At 42.7% G+C, this 27,080-nt stretch overlaps 1 protein-coding gene across 3 annotated transcripts in view; it reads right to left on the reverse strand.

Annotated features, from left to right (window-relative positions):
* The window catches only part of DMD (dystrophin), a 3,762,639-nt gene that overhangs the window by 2,561,734 nt on the left and 1,173,825 nt on the right, over positions 1-27,080 (reverse strand). For all 3 annotated transcript variants that reach the window (XM_077296691.1, XM_077296689.1, XM_077296690.1), the window contains exon 13: positions 25,956-26,075. In XM_077296691.1, the coding sequence (XP_077152806.1) occupies positions 25,956-26,075 (120 nt within the window). The remainder of the gene's footprint in view (positions 1-25,955; positions 26,076-27,080) is intronic.

The raw sequence follows: 27,080 nt of genomic DNA on the forward strand, positions 1-27,080 counted from the left end.
GCCTAAATTTATTTTGTCTGTTACTTTGATTTGTTCTTTGTCGTCCTACCCGGTTATGGCTTTTGTGGATTCGGGTGCTGCCCTGAATCTGATGGATTTGTCGTTTGCCAGGCGCTGTGGTTTTGTCCTGGAGCCTTTGGAATTTCCTATTCCTCTGAGGGGAATTGATGCTACGCCATTGGCTAAGAATAAGCTTCAGTATTGGACGCAAATGACCATGTGCATGACTCCCGTACATCAGGAGGTGATTCGCTTTCTTGTTCTGCATAATTTGCATGATGTTGTCGTTTTGGGTCTGCCATGGCTGCAAGCTCATAATCCAGTTTTAGATTGGAAAGCTATGTCTGTGTCAAGTTGGAGTTGTCAGGGAATTCATGGCAATACTCCGTTGGTGTCTATTGCTTCTTCCACTCCTTCTGAGGTCCCTGAGTTTTTGTCTGACTACCAGGATTTATTTGATGAGCCCAGGTCCAGTGCCCTGCCCCCTCATAGGGATTGTGACTGTGCTATAAATTAAATTCCTGGTAGTAAATTCCCTAAGGGACGACTTTTTAATTTGTCTATACCAGAGCATGCCGCGATGCGGAGTTATATAAAGGAGTCTTTGGAGAAGGGACATATTCGCCCATCCTCTTCCCCTCTTGGTGCAGGATTTTTTTTTGTGGCCAAGAAGGACGGTTCTTTGAGACCTTGTATAGATTATCGTCTTCTGAATAAAATCACAGTCAAATTTCAGTATCCTTTGCCACTATTGTCTGATTTGTTTGCTCGGATTAAGGGTGCCAGTTGGTTCACCAAGATAGATCTCCGTGGTGCGTATAACCTTGTGCGCATTAAGCAGGGAGATGAATGGAAAACAGCATTTAATACGCCCGAAGGCCATTTTGAGTACTTAGTGATGCCTTTTGGACTCTCTAATGCTCCTTCTGTGTTTCAGTCCTTCATGCAAGACATCTTCCGAGAATATCTGGATACATTTATGATTGTTTATCTGGATGACATTTTGGTCTTTTCTGATGATTGGGAGTCCCATGTGAAGCAGGTCAGGATGGTGTTTCAGGTCCTGCGTGCTAATGCTTTATTTGTGAAGGGCTCAAAATGCCTCTTCGGAGTACAGGAGGTCTCCTTTTTGGGTTTTATTTTTTCTCCTTCTACTGTGGAGATGGACCCAGTCAAGGTCCAGGCTATTCATGACTGGACTCAGCCCACGTCTGTTAAGAGTCTTCAGAAGTTCTTGGGTTTTGCTAATTTTTACCGTCGTTTCATCGCTAATTTTTCTAGCGTGGTTAAACCTTTGACGGATTTGACCAAGAAGGGTTCTGATGTGGCTAATTGGTCTCCTGCGGCCGTGGAGGCCTTTCGGGAGCTGAAGCACCGGTTTTCTTCAGCTCCAGTCTTATGTCAACCAGATGTCTCTCTCCCCTTCCAGGTCGAGGTTGATGCTTCTGAGATTGGAGCAGGGGCTGTTTTGTCGCAGAGAAGCTCTGATTGCTCTGTGATGAAGCCATGTGCTTTCTTTTCAAGAAAGTTTTCGCCTGCCGAGCGGAATTATGATTTTGGTAATCGGGAGTTGTTGGCTATGAAGTGGGCATTTGAGGAGTGGCGACATTGGCTCGAAGGAGCTAAACATCGTGTGGTGGTCTTGACTGATCACTAGTGTTGAGCGATACCGTCCGATACTTGAAAGTATCGGTATCGGAAAGTATCGGCCGATACCGGCAAAGTATCGGATCCAATCCGATACCGATACCCGATACCAATACAAGTCAATGGGACTCAAGTATCGGACGGTATTAAGGTGCAGGCTGCGTCGGAGAGGTGAGTATAGCAATATTTTTTATTTTAATTCTCTCTTTTACACATTTTTACATTAATGTTGTTTCGATACCGATACCCGATATCACAAAAATATCGGATCTCGGTATCGGAATTCCGATACAGCAAGTATCGGCCGATACCCGATACTTGCAGTATCGGAATGCTCAACACTACTGATCACAAAAATCTGATTTACCTTGAACCTGCCAGGCGCCTGAATCCTAGACAGGCTCGTTGGTCGTTGTTTTTCTCCCGTTTCAACTTCGTGGTCTCATACCTGCCTGGTTCGAAGAACGTGAAAGCTGATGCACTTTCTAGGAGTTTTGTGCCTGACTCTCCGGAAGTTTCTGAGCCGGCTGGTATTCTCAGAGAGGGAGTGATTTTGTCTGCCATTTCCCCAGATTTGCGACGGGTGCTGCAAAAATTTCAGGCGGATAGACCTGACCGTTGTCCACCAGAGAGACTGTTTGTCCCGGATAGATGGTCCAGCAGGGTTATTTCCGAGGTTCATTCTTCGGTGTTGGCGGGTCATCCTGGGATTTTTGGTACCAGAGATTTGGTGGCTAGGTCCTTCTGGTGGCCTTCCTTGTCGCGGGATGTGCGTTCCCTTGTGCAGTCTTGTGGGATTTGTGCTCGGGCTAAGCCTTGCTGTTCTCGTGCCAGCGGTTTGCTTTTGCCTTTGCCTGTTCCGAAAAGGCCTTGGACGCACATTTCCATGGATTTTATTTCAGATCTTCCAGTATCTCAGAAAATGTCTGTCATCTGGGTGGTGTGTGATCGTTTTTCCAAGATGGTCCATTTGGTGCCCTTGCCTAAGTTGCCTTCTTCCTCCGATTTGGTTCCTCTATTTTTTCAGAATGTGGTTCGCTTGCACGGCATTCCTGAAAATATTGTGTCTGATAGAGGATCCCAGTTTGTGTCCAGGTTTTGGCGGACTTTTTGTGCTAAGATGGGCATTGATTTGTCTTTTTCGTCGGCCTTCCATCCTCAGACTAATGGCCAAACCGAGCAAACTAATCAGATGTTGGAAACTTATTTGAGATGTTTTGTTTCTGCTGATCAGGATGATTGGGTGACTTTTTTGCCTTTGGCCGAGTTTGCCCTTAATAATCGGGCAAGTTCTGCTACTTTGGTTTCGCCTTTTTTCTGCAATTCTGGTTTCCTCCCTCGTTTTTCCTCGGGTCAGGTTGAGTCGTCTGACTGTCCTGGGGTGGATTCTGTGGTGGATAGGTTGCAGCAGATTTGGAACCATGTGGTGGACAATTTGAGGTTGTCACAGGAGAAGGTTCAGCGCTTTGCCAACTGCCGCCGCGGTGTGGGTCCCCGACTTCGTGTTGGGGATTTGGTGTGGCTGTCTTCTCGGTATGTTCCTATGAAGGTCTCCTCTCCTAAATTCAAGCCTCGCTTCATCGGTCCTTATAACATCTTGGAAATCCTTAACCCGGTGTCTTTTCGTTTGGATCTCCCAGCATCGTTTGCCATTCATAATGTGTTCCATAGGTCTTTGTTGCGGAGGTACACTCACTGGCCACTTTATTAGGTACACCTGTCCAACTTCTTGTTAACACTTAATTTCTAATCAGCCAATCACATGGCGGCAACTCAGTGCATTTAGGCATGTAGACATGGTCAAGACAATCTCCTGCAGTTCAAACCGAGCATCAGTATGGGGAAGAAAGGTGATTTGAGTGCCTTTGAACGTGGCATGGTTGTTGGTGCCAGAAGGGCTGGTCTGAGTATTTCAGAAACTGCTGATCTACTGGGATTTTCACGCACAACCATCTCTAGGGTTTACAGAGAATGGTCCGAAAAAGAAAAAAAATCCAGTGAGCGGCAGTTCTGTGGGCGGAAATGCCTTGTTGATGCCAGAGGTCAGAGGAGAATGGGCAGACTGGTTCGAGCTGATAGAAAGGCAACAGTGACTCAAATCGCCACCCGTTACAACCAAGGTAGGCCTAAGAGCATCTCTGAACGCACAGTGCGTCGAACTTTGAGGCAGATGGGCTACAGCAGCAGAAGACCACACCGGGTACCACTCCTTTCAGCTAAGAACAGGAAACTGAGGCTACAATTTGTACAAGCTCATCGAAATTGGACAGTAGAAGATTGGAAAAACGTTGCTTGGTCTGATGAGTCTCGATTTCTGCTGCGACATTCGGATGGTAGGGTCAGAATTTGGCGTAAACAACATGAAAGCATGGATCCATCCTGCCTTGTATGGAGCATCTTTGGGATGTGCAGCCGACAAATCTGCGGCAACTGTGTGATGCCATCATGTCAATATGGACCAAAATCTCTGAGGAATGCTTCCAGCACCTTGTTGAATCTATGCCACGAAGAATTGAGGCAGTTCTGAAGGCAAAAGGGGGTCCAACCCGTTACTAGCATGGTGTACCTAATAAAGTGGCCGGTGAGTGTATGTGCTACCTGTGGTTCCTTCTGTTGAGCCTCCTGCTGGTGCTGGTTGGTGCTGGTCGAGGGTTAATTGGAGTACGTGGTGAAGATTTTGGATTCTCATATCTCTAGACGGAGGCTTCAGTATTTGGTTAAGTGGAAGGGCTATGGTCAGGAGGATAATTCCTGGGTTGTCGCCTCTGATGTTCATGTGGCCGATTTTGTTCGTGCCTTCCACGTGGCTCATCCTGATTGCCCTGGGGGTCTTGATGAGGGTTCGGTGACCCCTCCTCAAGGGGGGGGGTACTGTTGTGAACTCTATTTTTGGGCTCCCTCTAGTGGTCACAAGCGGTACTGTGTAGTGTTGTCTTTCTGCAGGTTGCAGCATCAGCTGGTTCGTTATCCTGGTTGGTTTCCTATTTAGCCCACCTGGATACTCAGTTCCTTGCCTGCTATCAATGTATTCAGTGCTCTTCATATTCCTTGTGTCTACCTTGCTCCCAGTCTCTCCAAGACAAGCTAAGTTTTTGTTTGATAATTTTTTGATTATCAGCGTTCATTATGTTTTTAGTCCAGCTCGCTAAAATGTGATTTCCTCGCTTGCTGGTTGCTCTAGGGGACTGAGTTTCTCCCCCCACACCGTTAGTTGGTGTGGGGGTTCTTGAAATCTCAGAGTGGATATTTTGTAAGGGTTTTTTACTGACCGCATAGATTCCCTTTTCTATTTTCTGCTATCTAGTATTAGTGGGCCTCATTTGCTGAATCTGCTTTCACCCCTGTGTATGTGCCTTCCTCTTACCTCACCGTTATTATTTGTTGGGGGCTTCTATATCTTTGGGAATTATTTCTCTGGAGGCAAGAGAGGTGTTTCTTTCTCTCTAGGGGTAGTTAGTTCCTCAGGCTGGCTCGAGACGTCTAGGATTTTTAGGTACGTTCACCGGCTACTTCTAGTGTGTTTGGATAGGTTCAGATTTGCGGTCAGTCCAGTTTGCCACCTCCCTAGAGCTTGTCCTATGTTTGTTACTTAGCTGGAGTAATTTGTGATCCTCAACCACTAAGGATCATAACAGATATCCCCCTGAGGAAGACTCTTGGGAACCTGTGGAAAACATCAATGCCCAACAGAAGATTTCTCGTTTTCATCAGAGTTTCCCTGAGAAACCAGGTCCAGGATTGTCCTGAGGCCGCTTCTAAGGAGGGAGTAATGTCAGGACTCTGAACATTTTTTATTACCTTTTGTGCATTACTGCCCTTTTCCAAGATGGCATTTTTAGTCTCATGTGCACTGTGTCTTCCTGCTATAAAACTCCACCCCAGCCTTCAGTCTGTGCTAGAGTATTCTGCCTTGCATCCAGCTCCTGTCCTCTGGTGACTCCCTGGCTACAGTCATAGCCAAAATTATTCACACCCTTGAAATTCTGTCAGATAATACTCAGTTTCTTCCTGAAAATGATTGCAAACACAAATTCTTTGGTATTGTTATCTTCATTTAATTTGTCTTAAATGAAAAAACACAAAAGAGAATGAAGCAAAAAGCAAAACATTGATCATTTCACACAAAACTTCAAAAATATGCCAGACAAAAGTATTGGCACCCTCAGCCTAATACTTGGTTACACAACCTTTAGCTAAAATAACTGTGACCAACCGCTTCCAGTAACCATCAATGAGTTTCCTATAATGCTCTGCTGGAATTTTAGACCATTCTTCTTTGTCAAACTGCTCCAGGTCCCTGATATTTGAAGGGTGCCTTCTCCAAACTGCCATTTTTAGATCTCTCCACAGGTGTTCTATGGGATTTAGGTCTAGACTCATTGCTGGCCACCTTAGAAGTCTCCAGTGCTGTCTCTCAAACCATTTTCTAGTGCTTTTTGAAGTGTGTTTTGGGTCATTGTCCTGCTGGAAGACCCATGACCTCTGAGGGAGACCCAGATTTCTCACACTGGGCCCTACATTATGCTGTAAAATTTGTTGGTAGTCTTCAGACTTCATAATGCCATGCACACGGTCAAGCAGTCCAGTGCCAGAGGCAGCAAAGCAACCCCAAAACATCAGGGAACCTCCACTATGTGTGACTGTAGGGACCGTGTTCTTTTCTTTGAATGCCTCTTTTTTCCTCCTGTAAACTCTATGTTGATGCCTTTGCCCAAAAAGCTCTACTTTTGTCTCATCTGACCAGAGAACATTCTTCCGAAACGTTTTAGGCTTTTTCAGGTAAGTTTTGGCAAACTCCAGCCTGGCTTTTTTCTTTTCTCGGTGTAAGAAGAGGGGTCTTCCTGGGTCTCCTACCATACAGTCCTTTTCATTCAGACGCTGACGGATAGTACGGGTTGACACTGTTGAACCCTCGGACTGCAGGGCAGATTGAACTTGTTTGGATCTTAGTCGAGGTTCTTTATCCAACATCCGTACAATCTTGCGTTGAAATCTCTTGTCAATTTTTCTTTTCTGTCCACATATAGGGAGGTTAGCCACAGTGCCATGGGCTTTAAACTTCTTGATGACATTGCGCACGGTAGACACAGGAACATTCAGGTCTTTGGAGATGGACTTGTAGCCTTGAGATTGCTCATGCTTCCTCACAATTTGGTTTCTCAAGTCCTCAGACAGTTCTTTGGTCTTCTTTCTTTTCTCCATGCTCAATGTGGTACATACAAGGACACAGGACAGAGGTTGAGTCAACTTTAATCCATGTCAACTGGCTGCAAGTGTGATTTAGTTATTGCCAACACCTGTTTGGTGCCACAGGTAAGTTACAGGTGCTGTTAATTACATAAATTAGAGAAGCAGCACATGATTTTTCGAACATGGCCAATACTTTTGTCCACCCCCTTTTTTATGTTTGGTGTGGAATTATATCCAATTTGGCTTTAGGACAATTCTTTTGGGGTTTTTTCATTTCAGACAAATTAAATGAAGATAATAATACCAAAGAATTTGTGTTTGCAATCATTTTCAGGAAGAAACTGGGTATTATCTGACAGAATTGCAGGGGTGTGAATACTTTTGGCCATGACTGTATATACCTGCTCCTGTGAACCTGTGGGGTTATCCTGCTACTCTGCTCTGAGTTCATGCTGCATACACCAGTTCCAGTAATCCTCCTTCATCTGCTGCTCATGTTTACTTCCATCTGCATTTGCTGGACATGTAAGCTGTTGTTGCTTTGCAAGAACCTGAGAGTTACCCAGACCTCCCTGGTTGAGCTAAGATATTGTTTGAACTGCCTTATTATTATTATTTATTGTTATAGTGCCATTTATTCCATGGCGCTTTACATGTGAGGAGGGGTATACATAATAAAAACAAGTACAATAATCTTAAACAATACAAGTCATAACTGGTACAGGAGGAGTGAGGACCCTGCCCGAGAAGGCTCACAATCTACAAGGGATGGGTGAGGATAGAGTTGGTCATGCAGCGGTTTGGTTGATTGGTGGTTACTGCAGGTTGTAGGCTTGTCGGAAGAGGTGGGTCTTCAGGTTCTTTTTGAAGATTTTGATGGTAGGCGAGAGTCTGATGTGTTGTGGTAGAGGGTTCCAGAGTAGGGGTGATATGCGAGATAAATCTTGTATGCGATTGTGGGAAGAGGAGATAAGAGTGGAGTAGAGAAGGAGATCTTGTGAGGATCAGAGGTTGTGTGTAGGTAAGTACCGGGAGACGAGGTCACAGATGTATGGAGGAGACAGGTTGTGGATGGCTTTGTATGTCATGGTTAGGGTTTTGTACTGGAGTCTCTGGGCAATGGGGAGCCAGTGGAGGGATTGACAAAGGGGAGAGGCCGGGGAATAGCGGGGGGACAGGTGGATTAGACGGGCAGCAGAGTTTAGAATAGATTGGAGGGGTGCAAGAGTGTTTGAGGGGAGGCCATAGAGCAGGAGGTCGCAGTAGTCAAGGCGAGAGATGATGAGGGCATGGACTAGGGTTTTTGCAGATTCTTGGTTGAGGAATGAACGGATTCGTGAAATATTTTTGAGTTGAAGTCGGCAGGAAGTGGAAAGGGCTTGGATATGTGGTTTGAAGGAGAGATCAGCGTCAAGGATTACCCCGAGGCAGCGAGCTTGTGGGACTGGGGAGAGTGGGCAGCCACTTACTGTAATGGTTAGGTTCGTTGGGGGGGTCGCGTGAGATGGGGGAAAGATGATGAATTCTGTTTTGTCCATGTTAAGTTTCAGAAATCTAGCGGAGAAGAAGGATGAAATAGTGGACAGACATTGAGGGATTCTGGTTAGTAGGGAGGTGATATCTGGTCCAGAGATGTAGATCTGTGTGTCATCAGCATAGAGGTGATACTGAAAGCCATGAGATTCTATGAGCTGTCCCAGGCCAAAGGTGTAAATGGAGAAGAGCAGGGGCCCAAGGACTGAACCTTGTGGGACTCCTACAGATAAGCATATCTATCTGTGTTTTGGACTAAGCAAGGACTTATTCGTGTCAAGTATCCTCAAGAATAATTGTGCTTCATAGACTTTCTGCGTGATTGCATTTTCCTCTGAAGTTTCCTATAGACTGCTGAGCTGCATTTGATATCTGCACCTGTTTGAATCACTGTGTGATAATATAGACTTTACCACTTATAAACTGTGTCCTGTAGTTGCCTTGTTCCACGCAAACAGTCTCCTGAGTTATCCCCTATAATTATTACACATAGCTACGTAGTATATAACAGAGCTACGTAGTATGTAACACAGCGTATGTAGTATATAGCAGAGCTATGTAGTATATAACACAGCTACGTAGTATATAACATAGCCACGTAGTGTATTGCACAGGTATGTAGTATATTGGTCAGCCACGTAGTATATAGCAGAGCCACATAGTATATGACATAGCCACGTAGTATATTGTAGAGCCACGTAGTATATTGCACAGGCATGTAGTATATTGCACAGCCACATAGTATATAACACAGTCACGTAGTGTATTGCACAGCTATGTAGTGTATTGCACAGCTATGTAGTATATTGGTCAGTGACATAGTATATAGCAGAGCCACATAGTATATAACATAGCCACGTAGTATATTGTAGAGGCTCGTAGTATATTGCACAGGCACGTAGTACCGTATATTGCACAGCCACGTAATATATAACAGAGCCACATAGTATATTGCACAGCCACGTAGTATATTACACAGTCACATTGTATATTGCCCAGCTACATAGTATATAGCACAGAGATGTAGTATATAACAGAGCCCACGCAGTATGTAACACAACCCATGTAGTATATAGCAATGTGGGCAATATATGCATGGTTAAAAAAGACTTAAAATAAAAAATAAACATATACTCACCTTCCGAAGGCCCCTTGAAGTCCTGGCGCCCGTGTGCGGTAAACACGGCAGCTTCCGGTCCCAGGGTTGGTATGAGCGCAGGTCCTGTGATGACGTCACATGACCGAGACGTCATGGCTAGGGTTGAGCGAAACGGATCGGACATTTTCAAAAGTCGCCGACTTTCAGCAAAGTCGGGTTTCATGAAACCCGACCCGATCCCACTGTGGGATCGGCCATGCGGTCGGCGATCTTCGCGCCAAAGTCGCATTTCATATGACGCTTTCCCCGCCATTTTTTCAGCCAATGAAGGAGTGTGGGCAGCGTGATGACATAGGTTCCGGCTTGCTTTGTGCGGCGTCACAGGGGGTAAAACCGCCATCTTAACGTTTGGGATATAGCGATTTGCACAGTGAAACACAAACTTTGCAGGGACGGAGGAAAGAGAGAGAGAGAGAGAGAGAAAAAAGAAAAAAAAAAATCCCCATTGACCCGCATTGGGTTTCGTGTTTCGGTCGGCCCCCCGACTTTTCAAAATAATCGGCCGATTTCACACGATCCGACTTTCGAGACAGTCGGGTTTCACGAAACCCGACTCGATCCTAAAAAAGCAAAAGTCCCTCAACCCTAGTCATGGCAGGTCCTTCTCGCATAGCATCCTTGGCACCGGAACCTGCCGCTTGCACTTCCGAGGACAGCGTGCGACGTCGGAAGGTGAGAATAACCTTTTTTTTATTATTATTGTTATTTGTAATATTAGATCTTTTTACTATTGATGCTGCATATGCAACATCAATAGTAAGAAGTTGGTCACACAGGGTTAATAGCTGCGTTAAAGGAGTGCATTACTCCGCAGTCCGTTAATGCTGGCATTAACCCTGTATGAGCGCTCAGCGCTGACTGCAGGGCAGTAAAGCAGCGGCCATTTCTCTGCCAGACTATGGCCATCGCTGATTGGTCGTGGCAATGGTCATGGGCGTTTTACCACGACCAATCAGCGACTTCGATTTCCATGACAGACAGAGGCCACGACCAATGAATATCCGTGAATGACAGAAAAACGACTGGCGCATCCAAACTAGTGTGAATAGGTGCATACCAGGAGCAGCTACCTCCATATATAATATACATGTATTTCATATTAGACATGCTTTGGCACGATAGAGTGCAACCTTTTTTTGTATATTATATATGGAGGTAGCTGCTCCTGGTATGCACCTATTCACACTAGTTTGGATGTGCCAGTCATTTTTCTGTCATTTCTATGTTAGCTTACTGACTGAGCGCTCCTCCCCTCACCATCTGGTTTTTAATTACATCTAGTCACACTTGGTTCCGGCCAACCCATATGTAGGCTTTGCTGAGAGAGGTGTCCATATTCACCCAAGCATACAGACATTAGCCTTCGGTAAGTGTTCACATTTGGACAGGGAGGTCAGGTACCCATCAGTTTAATGAGACCACCTTGACGATGGTTGATGGGCTCACACTATTTGATTAAATCAAATTCTGTGCAAAGCGTCTCTTAAATATTTTTCTAATGTTCAAAAGCCATTTTGCTATTCAAATTTCATGTATTTCATATTAGAAATCAAATTTCATGTATTTCATATTAGACATGCTTTGGCACAATGAATATCCGTGACAGACAGAAGGACAGACAGAAAGATGGAAGTGACCCTTAGACAATTATATAGTAGACAAGCAAAGAAATGGGAATAACATAGGAAAAACCACTACATTGAAGATGCAGAAATAATGTAATAACAAAAATACTTCTAACTCAGAAACTTTATGTGATAGAGCAAAACTAAGCATATGTTTGGAATCAGCACATCAAACTCCATAAAACAGACATATTACCTTTGCTGATGATTTTTTGTGTTGACCAGTGTAATTAGAGTAAAATTAAACAATATATAATTAAAGGGATTGGTCCTTTAAAAAATGGATTGAAATTGAAAGACTTACTGCAAAAACTCCAACCAAGGATCCCGACCTCCTATTCTGAGTTTTTTTAATAAAATAGTGCACATACACGTGCCCTACTTTTGCACATATTATCCATGTTTAACAACCTCTAAAAAGGGCTCCATATATATACAGATTAGACTAATGTTGGCCGAACCTGCCGATATTATTATTTATTATTATTATGCTTTGCTTCTATGGCCCCATCTTATTTCGCAGAACTTTGAATACATTATCATTGCTGTTCCCAATGGGGCTCATAATCTAAATTCCCTTCCATCACATCTTTGGAGACTAGCAGGAAATCGGAGTACCCGGAGCAAACACAGGTAGAACATACAAAGTCCTTGAAGATGTTGTTCTTGGTGGTATTTGAACCCAGGACCCCAACACTGCAGAGCAACAAGGCTAGTGAGGCACTGTGTTGCTCTAATATTTCTATATCGATGGGTTCAGATGTCAGTCTAATGTATGATGTCAATTGTGCATGTCTGAATTTGGACACAGGTTTGCTAGACCGATCAAGCAGTCACATGTATGACAAAGGCAACTGAGATGGCTGTTGACTGACAGATAAGCTGAAGCATCATTTAGTTGACAGTCATCTAATGAGCAAGGCCAACTTTTGGCCCATAAGCTTTGAATTAAATCCTAGGTTCATGTAACTAAAACTCTTCCAAAACTGGCTACTCAGAACTCACCATCCAGTGATTGATGGGTGCCCTGTGGTGGGACCCGCTAATGTGATCGTTTATAATTTTATCACTTATCATGTTGACCTAAACACTAAACAGAAACAATAGGTGATTTTCTGACAGTACAATAACTTTAATAAACGACATCACTATTGTACTCTGTGATATAAGTCAGAATAGTAACACAATACACAAGGATATGGCTTTGTATACATCTCTTCTAACACTTCTTAGTTGTGTCCAAACTTCTGGTAATATTGAGCAGAAACTCACAACCCTTCATGGCCACATCTGCAGTCAGATTGCAATATCTCACAGGTTGTGCCCATGCAGTTCTAAAGGTACCTTCACACTGAACAACTTAACAACGATAACGATAGCGATCCGTGACATTGCAGCGTCCTGGATAGCGATATCGTTGTGTTTGACACACAGCAGCGATCAGGATCCTGCTGTGACATCGTTGGTCGGAGCTAGAAGGCCAGCACCTTATTTCGTCGCTGGATCACCCGCTGACGTCGCTGAGTCGGCGTGTGTGACGCTGATTCAGCGATGTCTTCACTGGTAACCAGGGTAAACATTGGGTTACTAAGCGCAGGGCCGCTGGTTACCATTGTAAATGTAAAAAGAAACAAACACTACATACTTACATTCCGGTGTCTGTCGCGTCCCCCGGTGTCCGCTTCCCTGCACTGTGTCAGCGCCGTCCGGCCGTAAAGCAGAGCACAGCAGTGACGTCACCGCTCTGCTTTACGGACGGCGCTTACACAGTGCAGGGAAGCGGACGCCGGGGAACGCGACAGACACATGGAATGTAAGTATGTAGTGTAGATGTTTACCCTGGTTACCCGGGGATTTCGGCATCGTTGGTCGCTGGAGAGCTGTCTGTGTGACAGCTCTCCAGTGACCACACAACGACGAAACAGCGACGCTGCAGCGATCGGCATCGTTGTCTATATCGCTGCAGCGTCGCTTAATGCGACAGTACCTTAGGCCATGTGCACACGTTCAGGATTTTTAGCGTTTTTTTCGCGTTTTTTCGCTATAAAAACGTGATAAAACGCGAAAAAAGCGCTAACATATGCCTCCTATTATTTATAGTGTATTCCGCATTTTTTGTGCAAATGTTGCGATTTTTTCTGCGAAAAAATCGCATTGCGGAAAAAAAAGCAACATGTTCATTAAAAATTGAAGACCGAAAAAGAACCGGAGTATATGTCCAATAATATACCAATTTTTATTAAATAAATAACACAGATAACAAAAGCAAACAAATAACAACACATAAATACAAAATGCATAAATTCAGTCGAGGTGGGTAGCACAGACCAGAAAACCGGTGCTGTCCATTGCCAACGCCATATATATATAACAAATCACATGCATAATGCAAACTTTTTTTGTGTACTAAGGCACAGGGACATATGTTAGGTCGTATATAAGAAGCCGTGCAGCCCTGTACATAGGCTAACACTCAAGTGCTGAATAATCAAAAACCCTACCCCATGCACTTACCACAGAAATGGCGTCAGACCTGGACAGCACCGTTGCCCCAACACGCGTTTCGCGTCGGCTTCGTAATTCGTAATTGGTCAAAAATAAAAGAATTAAAATAAAAAATAGTCCTATACTCACCTTCGATGTCCCCCGCAGTGTTCCCGCCTCACCGCTGCATGCTGCCGCTTCAGTTCCTATAGCTGGTGTGCGGTGAAGGACCTGTGATGACGTGACTGTCTTGTGATTGGTCGTGATCGGTCATGTGACCACTCACGTGACCGCTCACGTGACCGCTCACATGACCGCGACGTCATGGAAGGTCCTGCGTGCACACACCAGCTATAGGAAGAGGAACGGACGCCGCTGAGGAGATCGTCTGGGTGAGTATAAGCATTTTTTTTATTTTTTTTATTTTTTTTAAACATTCTATCTTTTACTATAGATGCTGCATAAGCTGCATCTATAGTAAAAAGTTGGTCACACTTGTCAAACAGTATGTTTGACAAGTGTGACCAACCTGTCAGTCAGTTTTCCAAGCGATGCTACAGATCGCTTGGAAAACTTTAGCATTCTGCAAGCTAATTACGCTTGCAGAATGCTAAAAAAAAACCGCGAAAAAAACGGAAAAAAAACGCAAAAAAAAAATGCGGATTTCTTGCAGAAAATTTCCGGTTTTCTTCAGGAAATTTCTACAAGAAATCCGGACGTGTGCACATACCCTTAAGGAGACGAGCACTGATTACACTTTACAACAATGATCTTATCATAAACTGCGAGATCTCACACTCTAGATAGGGTCTTGGGATCCCTTTCAATATCCCAAAATACTGTAAAACAGAAGTTTGGTTATGACTATTGCTAGAAAAATCTGGTCCTCTACAGGCAGTTTAAGAAGAGGTTTTTTATTATATTAAGGAGTTATTCCAGAAAGTCTTTATTAAGTGGACAACAATTTTATTCTTAAGTAAGATAGATACATTTCTGGTATTCTTTAAATTCATGTCATACTTTTAATAATTGAAAAGAATGCAGAGTTGAGATAAAAGAGAGATCCTCTAAAAGTCTATTACTCCTATATTATAATTCTGATAAGTCAAGGTCAGCATTTTGCAATTAATTTAGCAAGAAAAGCAGATGATTGAAAGGTGATCAGTAAAGGTTTGATGGCTCTTATTCAATATTTTTTTTAATAGCTCTCTGTTAAAAATGTTCATAATTATTCTAAGCTGATGGCAGCTACCCACCTGCTGTCTTCTATTTTTAGGATTATTTTAGGTGATACATCATATTTTGCAAACTAAACTAAAGGTCACATAAAATCAGAGATACCCTTGTTGCTCTCAGATAAAAGGCAAGAAATGAAAGAGACATTTTAAATTTTAGGTAGAAAGGAGTTCTGTAGTCTAAAATACTTATTAATCTTATTTCAATTGCATAATAAATTAAATAAGAGCATTCATAATACTTAAGAGATATGGAAACTTGCAACTGATAATGTTTGCATAATTATCTACTTGGCACATTGGGGGATAAATAATTTATTCAGGTGAACCACAATGAGATGTATAATTTCAACTCTATAGTATAGTAAATCATGCCTCTGTTCTCTGAAACCAGACACACCTACTATAATTCAAATTAATGTAGATCATCTACTCAGTTATATAAGGTGTTACCATTACATGGTTCTCCATCACATTTCTATGCAGAAAAGTATACCATGTTAAATTAAAGCAGCTAATATTAGCCCCTTCATGACCTAGCCTATTTTGACCTTAATGACCTGGCCGTTTTTTGCAATTCTGACCAGTGTCCCTTTATGAGGTAATAACTCAGGAACGTTTCAACGGATCCTAGCGGTTCTGAGATTGTTTTCTCGTGACATATTAGGCTTCACGATAGTGGTAAATTTACATCGATAATTTTTGCGTTTATTTGTGAAAAAAATGAAAATGTGGCTAAAATTTAGAAAATTTCACAATTTTCTAATTTTGAATTTTTATTCTGTTAAACGAGAGAGTTATGTGACACAAAATAGTTAATAAATAACATTAACCACATATCTACTTTACATCAGCACAATTATGGAAACCACATTTTTTTTGCTAGGAAGTTATAAGGGTTAAAATTTGACCAGCGATTTCTCATTTTTACAGCAAAATTTACAAAACCATTTTTTTAGGGACCACCTCACGTTTGAAGTCAGTTTGAGGGGTCTATATGGCTGAAAATACCCGAAAGTGACACCATTCTAAAAACTGCACCCCTCAAGGTGCTCAAAACCACATTCAAGAAGTTTATTAACCCTTCAGGTGCTTCACAGAAGCAAAAGCAACATGGAAGGAAAAAATGAACATTTAACTTTTTAGTCACAAAAATGATATTTAGCAACGATTTTTTTATTTTCTCAAGGGTAAAAAGAGAAACTGGACACCAAAAGTTATTGGACAATTTGTCCTGAGTACGCCGATACCCCTTATGTGGGAGGGAACCACTGTTTGGGCGCACGACAGGGCTCGGAAGGAAAAGAGCGCCATTTGGCTTTTTCAATGAAAAATTGGCTTCAACCTTTAGCGGACACCATGTCGCGTTTGGAGAGCCCTGTGTGCCTAAACATTGGAGCTCCCCTACAAGTGACCCCATTTTGGAAACTAGACCCCCCAAGAAACTTATCTAGATGTATAGTGAGCACTTTGAACCCCCAAGTGCTTCACAAATTGTTCCGTAAAAATGAAAAAGTACTTTTTTTCACAAAAAATTTATTTTAACCTCAATTTGTTCATTTCCACCTGGGCAACAGGATAAAATGGATCCTAAAATTTATTGGGCAATTTCTCCTGAGTACACAAATACCTCATATGTGGTCACAAACCACTGTTTGTGCACACGGCAAGGCTCAGAAGGGAAGGAGCGCCATTTGACTTTTGAATGAAAAATTAGCTCCAATCATTAGCGGACACCATGTCACGTTTGGAGAGCCCCTGTGTGCCTAAACATTGGAGCTCCCCCACATGTGACCCTATTTTGGAAACTAGACCCTGCAAGGAACTTATCTAGATGCATAGTGAGCACTTTGAACCCCCAGGTGCTTCACAAATTGATCCGTAAAAATGAAAAAGTACTTTTTTTTTACAAAAAAATTCTTTTAGCCTCAATTTGTTCATTTCCACATGGGCAACAGGATAAAATGGATCCTAAAATGTATTGGGCAATTTCTCCTGAGTATACTGATACCTCACATGTGGGGGTAAACCACTGTTTCGCTACACAGCAGGGCTCGGAAGGGAAGGAGCGCCATTTGACTTTTTGAATGAAAAATTCGCTCCAATCTTTAGCAGACACCATGTCGCGTTTGGAGATACCCTGTGTGCCAAAACATTGGAGATCCCCCACATATGACCCCATTTTGGAAATTAGACCTCTCGTGGATCTAATCTAGGTGTGCGGTGACCACTTTAAACCCCCAAGTGCTTCACAGAAGTTTATAACGCAGAGCCATGAAAATAAAAAAATAATTTTTATTTCCTCCAAAATTATTTTTAGCCCGCAATTTTTTATTTTCACAAGAGTAACAGGAGAAATTGGAAACCAAAAGTTGTTGCCCAGTTTGTCCCGAGTATTCTGGTACCCCATATGTGAGGGTAAGCCACTGTTTGGGCACACGTCGGGGCTCGGAAGGGAGGGAGCACCATTTGACTTTTTGAACGCAAGATTGGCTGGAATCAATGGTGGCGCCATGTTGCATTTGGAGACCCCTGATGTGCCTAAACAGTGGAAACCCCTCAATTCTAACTCCAACACTAACCCAAACACACCCCTAACCCTAATCCCAACTCTAGCCATAACCCTAACCACAACCCTAACCCCAACACACCCCTAACCACAACAATAACCCCAACACACCCCTAACCCTAATCCCAACCCTAACCCTAAACCTAATCCCAACCCTAACCACAACCCAAACCCCAACACACCCCTAACCATAACCCTAACCACAAGCCTAATCTTAACCCTATTTCCAACCCTAGCCCTAATTCCAACCCTAACCCTAAGGCTATGTGCCCACATTGTGGATTCGTGTGAGATTTTTCTGCACCATTTTTGAAAAATCCACAGGTAAAAGGCACTGCATTTTACCTGCGGATTTACCATGGATTTCCAGTGTTTTTTGAGCGGATTTCACCTGCGGATTCCTATTGAGGAACAGGTGTAAAATGCTGCGGAATCCGCACAAAGAATTGACATGCTGCAGAAAATACAACGCAGCGTTTCCGCGCGGTATTTTCTGCACCATGGGCACAGCGGATTTGGTTTTCCATAGGTTTACATGGAACTGTAAACCTGTTGGAAAACTGCTACGAATCCGCAGCAGCCAATCCGCTGCGGATCTGCAGCCAAATCCGCACCGTGTGCACATAGTCTAATTCTAAGCCTATGTGCACATGCTGCGGAAAACGCTGCGGATCCGCAGCGTTTCTGCATCTGCAGGTCCCAGCAGTTTCCCATGAGTTTATAGTTCAATGTAAACCTATGGGAAACAAAAAACGCTGTGCACATGCTGCGGAAAAAACTGTGTAGAAAAGCAGCGGTTTACATTCCGCAGCATGTCACTTCTTTCTGAGGATTCCGCAGCGGTTTTACAACTGCTCCAATAGAAAACCGCAGTTGTAAAACCGCAGTGAAATCTGCAGAAAAACCGCAGAAAAACCACGGTGAATCCGCGATACATCCGCAGCGGTTTTGCACTGCAGATTTATCAAATCTGCTGTGGAAAAATCCGCAGAGGACCAGAATACATGTGCATAGCCATAGCCTAACCCTAACCCTAGTTCTAACCCTAATTCTAACCGTAGTGGAAAAAAAATATTTATATATTTTCTTTATTTTATTGTTATCCCAACCTATGGGGGTGATAAAGGGGGAGGTCATTTACTATTTTTTTTATTTTGATCACTGTGATAGGTTTTATCACAGTGATCAAAATGTACATGGAACGCATCTGCCGGCTGGTAGATTCGGCGGGCGCACTGCACATGCGGCCGCCATTTTGGAAGATGGCGGCGCCCATGGAGGAGATGGACGGACACCGGGAGGCTCGGTAAGTATGAGGGGGTGGGGGGAGCATGGGGGGTGATCAGAGCACGGGGGTGGGATCGGAGCACGGGGGAGTGGACAGGAGGACGGGGGAGCGGACAGGAGGATGGAGGGGAGCGGACCACAGAATGGAGGACTGGGGAGGTGATCGGTGGCGGTGGGGAGGCAGATCAGGGTTTCCAGCCATGGCCGATGATATTGCAGCATCGGCCATGGCTGGTTTGTAATATTTCACCACTTTTCATAGGTGAAATATTACAAATTGCTCTGATTGGCTGTTGCTCTTTCAACAGCCAATCAGAGCGATTGTAGCCACGTGGGGGCAAAGCCACCCCCCTGGGCTAAAGTACCACTCCCCCTGCCCCTGCAGTTCGGGTGAAATTGGAGTTAACCCTTTCACCCGATCTGCAGGTACGCGATCATTCTGTGACACAGCATATGCATCACAGGTCGGATTGGCACCGACTTTCATGACGCATACGCTGTGTCATAGGTCGGGAAAGGGTTAGTGCAAAAAATGCAAAAGTTTTGCTCATTCCCAATTATCTGCTTGACTAAATGGGTCCTTAGACTTCTATGATCCCCTGATCTCTTACCATGTGCTTCCAAATTACAGAGAGGTTTTTTTTTGAAGATTCATAGTCATGATTTGGATTCATGGCTTACATTAATGCGCCATTTGACTTTTGTGATCCCCTGATATGCTACCATGTGCTTCCAATTTACAGAGAGGTTTTTTTTTTTGAAGATTCATAGTCATTATTTGGATTCATGGCTTGTATCAATGGCTCCTTAGAATTCTATTGTCACGAAGTGACTGTCCTAGCGTGACCTGACCCGATGAGGAGATGTCACAAAACAGCGAAACACACAAAGGTGCACCGGGACACTTTAACAACGGTGGTCCCTGACAATAGGGAATGGAGAATTGGACACCTCCTGCACTCACCTGAGGATGTGCCCTGCTCTTACTATCATCCTTATACTGGTTCTTTCACCCTGTCACCGAGCAGGATACCTAATCCCTCACTTTCCCTGCTCCTATCCCTAAGAAGTGGTCTGGCAGGTGAGAGCACTGGTCCCAACGCTGCACTAATACCACACCAGGGAAAGTTACAGACAACAAAGGGACAAAGCAACAATAAACACAACACTTAGCTTTCTCTGCTGCAATGCACTGCATAGCAGAGTAAGGCACCAGATATCAGTATTCAGCTGAAGAACCACAGCACTTAGCAAGCTCCTGTCTCCAGCTAGGTTCATCTCCAAAAGGACCTGTATAACCAACAGTCAGCTGATGCATCAGGTGACCTTTTGAAGGATGGTAGGAGTGGTCACCAGCCACATCAGCAGACTAGGCAGCAATGTAATTACACCAGCGGCCACCAGGGAAAAACTGCATTAATTCTTGATAGCCTGAAAAGAAAAAAGTTTTAATCTGAGAGGCAAGATTTTCCACAGATTCAAACATGGATCGTGACAGTACTCCCCTTTAAATCAGGGGCCTCTGGACCCTCAACACCGGACCTCACCAGACAACAACCTATAGTGAGGATGCCTCAATCCACCATAGTTGACCTCATTTTTATGGCAAACGTGTCGTGATAGAAATGCCAACAACGTAGGCTCCAGAGGTGCCACAAATCTCCAGAGCGCTGACCTGGGGAATGAGTTGTGTACATGCAAAACTGGGGGTAACTCCAACTGAAAAGTCCAACAAGAGAACTCCATGTTCCAGTTGCACACTTCCTCCTGATGTTTTTGGTGGACACCCACACATACTCATTCACACACAGGTCCGGACCCGAAGGTTTATTTCCATGCATACATTTGCCACAAGATGGTGAATTCTTTGAAGAATTGACAACAGATGAGTCAACCTGTGTCACCACACTCACACCCCCACAATGCTCAGAGGGAACCACCACCCTCCCCTGACCCCTCCTCCTAAGGGGACTCTGACACTCAGGGTTAGCATGTGGTGAAGGTTGAGTAAAAATGGAGGAAATATAAACTCCCTGGTTGCCTCCCTCCACACGACCAGGGGGACGCAGCTTCTTAGGTGGCACAAGTATTTTGGCACGAGCTGGGCAGATACTGAAGAAATTACCAGTCTGCCCACAGTAAAAACATGCCACCACACCACAGAAAACCGAAAGCAACCCCATTTAGGAACCAACTCCTCCCACCTGCATGGGTTCATCCACCTGCTCAGGTGTGTCCCCCTCTCTGGCAAGGACTTCCAGGGGCACATTTGGTGTATGTCTCTCCCTCAAGCGTCTATCTACCCGGATAGCAAGGGACATGGTGGCCTCCAATGATCTGGGGGTGGCGTACTGCACAAGAGTAACCTGCAAACTTGGAGACAGACCCTGCCTAAAATGGCTCCTAAGGGCAGGGTCATTCCACTGTTTGTCAGTGGCCCAACTCCTGAACTCTGAGCAGTACTCCTCAGCCTGCCAACCCCCTGCTTGATTTTATGCAGTCGGGATTCCGCCAGGGAGACGCCATCAGGATCCCCGTACACAAGTGCCAATGCCACAAAAAACTCATCCACCGACCGTAAAGATGGAGAACCTGCTGGCAAGGAGAAAGCCCAGGATTGAGGATCTCCCTTAAGAAGGGAGATTATAATCCCCATGTGCTGTTCCTCACTCCCTGATGAATGAGGGTGAAGCCTGAAGTACAATTTACAGGCTTCCTGAAAAACCAAAAATGTATCTCTCCCTCCAGAGAACCTGTCAGGAAGAGATATATTGGGTTCTGGTTGAACTTTCAAATGGGCCGAAGCCCAAAACCCCACTAACTGCTGCAGCTGCTGCACCACCTCACCATGCAGCACCTTAAACTCCTCGGTGAGGGTCTGAAGCAGTTGTGTAAAGGCCTGCATTTGAGCCATGGCTCACCAGAAAAAATGGAAGAGTTGGTTATAATGTCACAAAGTGACTGTCCTAATGTGACCCGACCTGACGAGGACACGGTCACAAAACGGTGAAACACACAAGGGTACACTGGGGACACTTTAACAACGGTGGTCCCTGACAATAGGGAACGGGGAATTGGACACCCTGCACTAACCTGAGGAGGTGCCCTGCTCTTACTATTGTCCATATATGGGTTCTGTCACCCCGTTGTCGAGCAGGATATCTAATCCTGCTCCTACCCTAAGTAGGGAACTGGCTGGTGAGAGCACTGGTCCCACTGCTGCACTAATACAACACAATGGAAAGTTACAGACAACAAAGGGACAAAGCAACAATAAACACCACACTTAGCTTTCTCTGCTGCAATGCACCGCAAACCAGAGTAAGGCACCAGATATCAGTATTCAGCTGAAGAACCACAGCACTCAGAAAGCTCCTGTCTCAAGCTAGGTTTGTTTCCAAAAGGACCTGTATAACCAACAGTCAGCTGATGCATCAGGTGACCTTTTGAAGGATGGTAGGAGTGGTCACCAACCACATCAGCAGACTAGGCAGCAATATAATTACACCAGCGGCCACTGGGAAAAACTGCATTAACCCCTGATAGCCTGAAAGGAAAAATGTTTTAATCTGAGAGGACAGATCTGCAACAGATCCAAACATGCATCGTGACATCTAGGATCCCCTGATCTCCTACTATGTGCTTCCAATTTAGAGAGAGGTTTTTTTGAAGATTCATTGTCATGATTTGGATTCATGGCTTGTGTCCATGGGCTATTAGACTTCTGTGATCCTCTGATCTCCTACCATGTGCTTCCAATTTACAGAGTTTTTTTTCTTGCAGATTCATAGTCATGATTCAGATTCATGGTAAACACATGCCATTTTCTAGGGCTATTCTCCATTAGATGATATGTATTTTGTCTCATGGAATGCGTACAAGTTTGTAATAGGGATCCATAGAAAATGGATTTAGATTTACCATATGCTTGCCTAAAAGACTTTTATAAGTCTTGAGCACTGTTGTGATGCTGTATTTTCATAGAAGATCAGTTCTTACTTGTACTCTGAATATATTATACCTTGAAGTATATGCTGATAAATCATGTGATGTACATGTACATAATAAGTGTTACTAAACTCTAAGCACATTATCTAATAGGTACCTTTATGTAGTACAGATCATAAAATGTTTCACTTAGGCTTTTCTCCTTTTTTTCCCATTTTAGCCGGACAGACACAGAAAAGCCTCTGAGAGCTGCCTGTCAAAGAGTCCTAATCTTAATTAGAGCAACTGTGCACAGCTCTACTGTAACTCTCAGTAAAAAATAAAAGTATGGCTTAAGAAAAACAATATTTTTTAGTTTACAATAGCTCTGACACCTAGTGACTTTTTTAATATATATGATTTTTACAGCTGAGCTTCCATTCTGTTAAAATGACTTAAACTGCAAAAAAGTAATCAAATATTACAGAAGTACAAAGGAAGCAATGTTCTTGGGAGTATAAAGGATAGTTGAACACAATACCAACCCTTTAGGTGTAATAATGAGTTGTAGTAGGCTAATCATGGATGCCGGTAATATAATTAGAGCCTTTTAGCCACCTGTGTTGTGCGCAGTGATTCATGTTCTTCTTACAATGGTTAGCATACTGATTTGTTGTGGTTGGCCATATTTCAAAACAGAGACAAAATAAATTACATTATTTTGCTGCCCAATTTCCATCAGAAGAATATTTTCTTCCAAGAATAAAAATCAAATAATAAATTTAATAATACACAATCAATTTGGTATATATTTTTGTAATTGTCTCCATTTGTGCCAGAAGTTTTTTAGAGTTAATTTATATTTTGGAGCTAAATTTTAAATAATTGGATTCAAGAAGCTAAGGTAGTTTTTAATCCATTACAATATAATTAAGAGAGTCAAAACTGAAAATTCTACTTTTTATTCAATTACAGGTTGTTTAAGGCTGGTTTTATATACAGTGTACTGCTGAAACACAGCACTTTTACATTAAAGTAAAAGTGAAAACAATGTAAATCTATTTTGGTGATGCTGCTATTTGGGTGCATCTAAGGAGTTAAGTGGCCCAGATGGGAGGCTTTGGTGACCCTGGCTATAGGAACAGGAGCCAAACTGTCATTGCACAGCAGAGGACTCATTACAGTCAGCACAGGACACTCATAAAAAGAGGGAAAACAAGCCAGCTCACTATTACATCATACCGTTCATAGAAATATTACAAATGAAAATGTGACGTTGAATCCAGTTCAAATGGAGTACAAGTTCCAAGCTTTAATGATGTACACTACCTTTCAAAAGTTTAGGGTCACTTAGAAATGTCCTTATTTTTTAAAGAAAAGCACAGTTTTTTCCAATGAAGCTAACATTAAATGATTCAGAAATACACTCTATACATTGTTAATGTTGTAAATGACTATTTTAGCTGCAAATGTCTGGTTTGTAATGCAATATCTTCATAAATGTATAGAGGGCCCATTCCCAACAACCATTACTCCAGTGTTCTTATGGTACTTTATGTTTGCTAAATGCTAACTGTGTAAGATGGATAATGGATGGCTAGAATACCCTTGAGAAACCTTGGGCAAGTATGTTAGCACAGCTGAAAATGGGTATGAAAAGAACAACAAAGTGTTCCAGCAGGACAGCATCCAAAACATACATCGAAATTGGTGAACAAATGGTTCAATGACAATGAAGTAGAGGTGCTGGATTGACCCACACATTCCCTAAACCTCAACTCAATAGATCACTTGTGGGTAGAATTGAAGAAAAAGTTATATACATATCCAAATGAGTCGACCAGTATGCGTCAACTTTGGGAACATGCAGAAGATACCTGGGATCAGATTTTGATTGAGACATATTTGACTTTGATCAACAGCATGCCGAGAAGGATTTAGTCAGTGTTGAAAGCCAAAGGTGGATATGCAAAATACTGACAAAATAAAAATTTTGATTTTTAGGAGCAATATAGGAACAATGCAGTGACATGACAATAATCTGCATAACTAATCATATGCTAAATAGCAGGCACGGGCAGCGGGCAGCACGGTGGCGCAGTGGTTAGCACAGCAGCCTTGCAGCACTGGAGTCCTGGGTTCTAATCCCACCTTGGACAACATCTGCAAAGAGTTTGTATGTTCTCTCCGTGTTTGCATGGGTTTCCTCCGGGGACTCCGGTTTCCTCCCACACTCCAAAGACATACTGATAGGGAATTTAGATTGTGAGCCCCATCGGGGACAGCGATGATAATGTGTGCAAACTGTAAAGCACTGCGTAATATGTTAGCGCTATATAAAAATAAAGATTATTATTATTTATTATTAAATAGTTGAAAGACAAATTTATGTATGAGATAGCCAGGATGATTGATTATAAAATTATGGTAGTCTAATGCTCAAAGCAGTAGTAGATGGTGAGATATGGAGCCTGAAAGTCAAACGTTCAAAACATTGTTACCCTTTAGCTTCCTCACTGCATATGCATCAAAAACACATAGGTGTTGCATGCTGATCTTTGTATGATTTCTGATGTCATCGTTATTTTAAATGCACATACTTAAAGTTTGGAACTTGTATTCTGTTTGAGCTGGATTAAACTTTACATTTTTACAGGAGACTCAATCAGTACTTATTATATTGGGCTATAAGAAGCAAGGAACACCAGTATAAGTCCTCTTAACATCCACGTGTCTGAAGTTGACATATATTGATGATTTTATAAAAATTACTATAAAGGCTCAGATCATTTTCTGCTTTTTCCTTATGGTGGAGCAAAATCATTTGTATTTTTGTCATCCTGGTATATGGATGCCGAATGCAATTGTACCCATAGATAAATAACGATAGACCTTTATATAAACATTTTACTGGATCCTTAACATTCTTTTTCACTTAGCTCTCTTTATCATGCCAAAGATAAATGCATAGTGATTGGGCTTAAAGGGAAAACGTCTTCAACATCTTGACATTGGCGGCAGCAAAGGTTCAACTTTAAAGCCCAGTTTTATAAGTGCACAACAGAGGTTAGTAGATTTCAAATATGAAGGTAAATAACTAAATAAAAAGGAAGGTTTAATAATGCTGATATCATGGTGTGTGATCCATGTTTTCCATGTATTACAAGCAAATATAATGATTTATCTAGACAAAAGAAATGAGCAGCAAGCTCTGCTATAGCACATCAGTATTAAAATTATTCACATATTAAAACACTAAAAAAAAAACATGGAAATGATTACAGAACATAAATACTTGCCTGTAATTGTTCTTCTAAAACAGCTGTAGCTTTATCTCCACTTGCTTCATCCACCACTACCACCATATGAGTGAGTGAGTTAACCCTAACTTGTTCTTGCTCCAAGTCATCTTGTAAGGCCTAGAAAAAGATAGAATACAATCAAAATTATCAAATTATCCCTCCGTTCTGCATGTGGAGTAAACCTATTTACTGCTCAGGAAAATATATTTTTTTGCTCGTACTACTGATATAGAGGGGTTAACTTTTTCCTCTATGTTCTACATTTCTTAATATTAACTAGTTAGGCTCATAGTCTTATATTTTAATATTTTCTAAAGGTTTCATATTTGGTCTAATAATTTTCCTGTTTCCTATGCAATGATTTGAGAATACTGTGTTTTATGGGTAGTATGCATACTGAGAAAGACATAATAGCTTACAAAATCTCATAAGATGTTTGTGAGAAAAGGGCAGCTGATGGAAATGTTCCATAGTAACTACATTTGCCTGTAAATGGTGTAAGAATCTTGCTCATATGGTAATAAAGAGAATTGTTTGTGCTCACAACAGTGTGCAGGGAACTCTTTAGTTTCCTTAAGTTTTGTACTACCCCCTAGGTAAAGTAGAAAGGTTTTGAGTTTTTGTATGTATGTTCATGAGAACCTCTGAATGCCTTCACTGGTTAGTAACTGACTATGAGGAACAATTAAATAAGACCTTGATTTATGATGGGTTCCATTAGGTGTGGTCCACTGTATGTGACACAGGACATTCTATTCTCTTTGAGCTGAATATCAGGCAGAGGGATTGAGATAAGGGACTCTGCGTAAAGTGGTCACATGATTTCAGATCGCTGGTAAGTAAATCCCTGAATGATCACATGTGAAGAGATCATCATGTGCCATACTGTGAAAGTTATTCTGGCTATAAAATCTCAAGAGACTGAGCCTTACAAGATATTCTCGTGGATACCTGAGTTATGGACTTTCCCAACACACGTATTTGGTCTAGGACAACAACGTTATAGATATTTTTCCAACAAAGTGTTAATCCGCACAGCGGGGAAGCCCACTCAGTGCACAGGTAATCCATGAACTGATGCTGCAAGCATTTATACAGCAGTAAGTGCACCGTGAGTCTGGG

Source organism: Ranitomeya variabilis, chromosome 3, assembly GCF_051348905.1.
Source record: "Ranitomeya variabilis isolate aRanVar5 chromosome 3, aRanVar5.hap1, whole genome shotgun sequence".
Taxonomy (NCBI): domain Eukaryota; kingdom Metazoa; phylum Chordata; class Amphibia; order Anura; family Dendrobatidae; genus Ranitomeya; species Ranitomeya variabilis.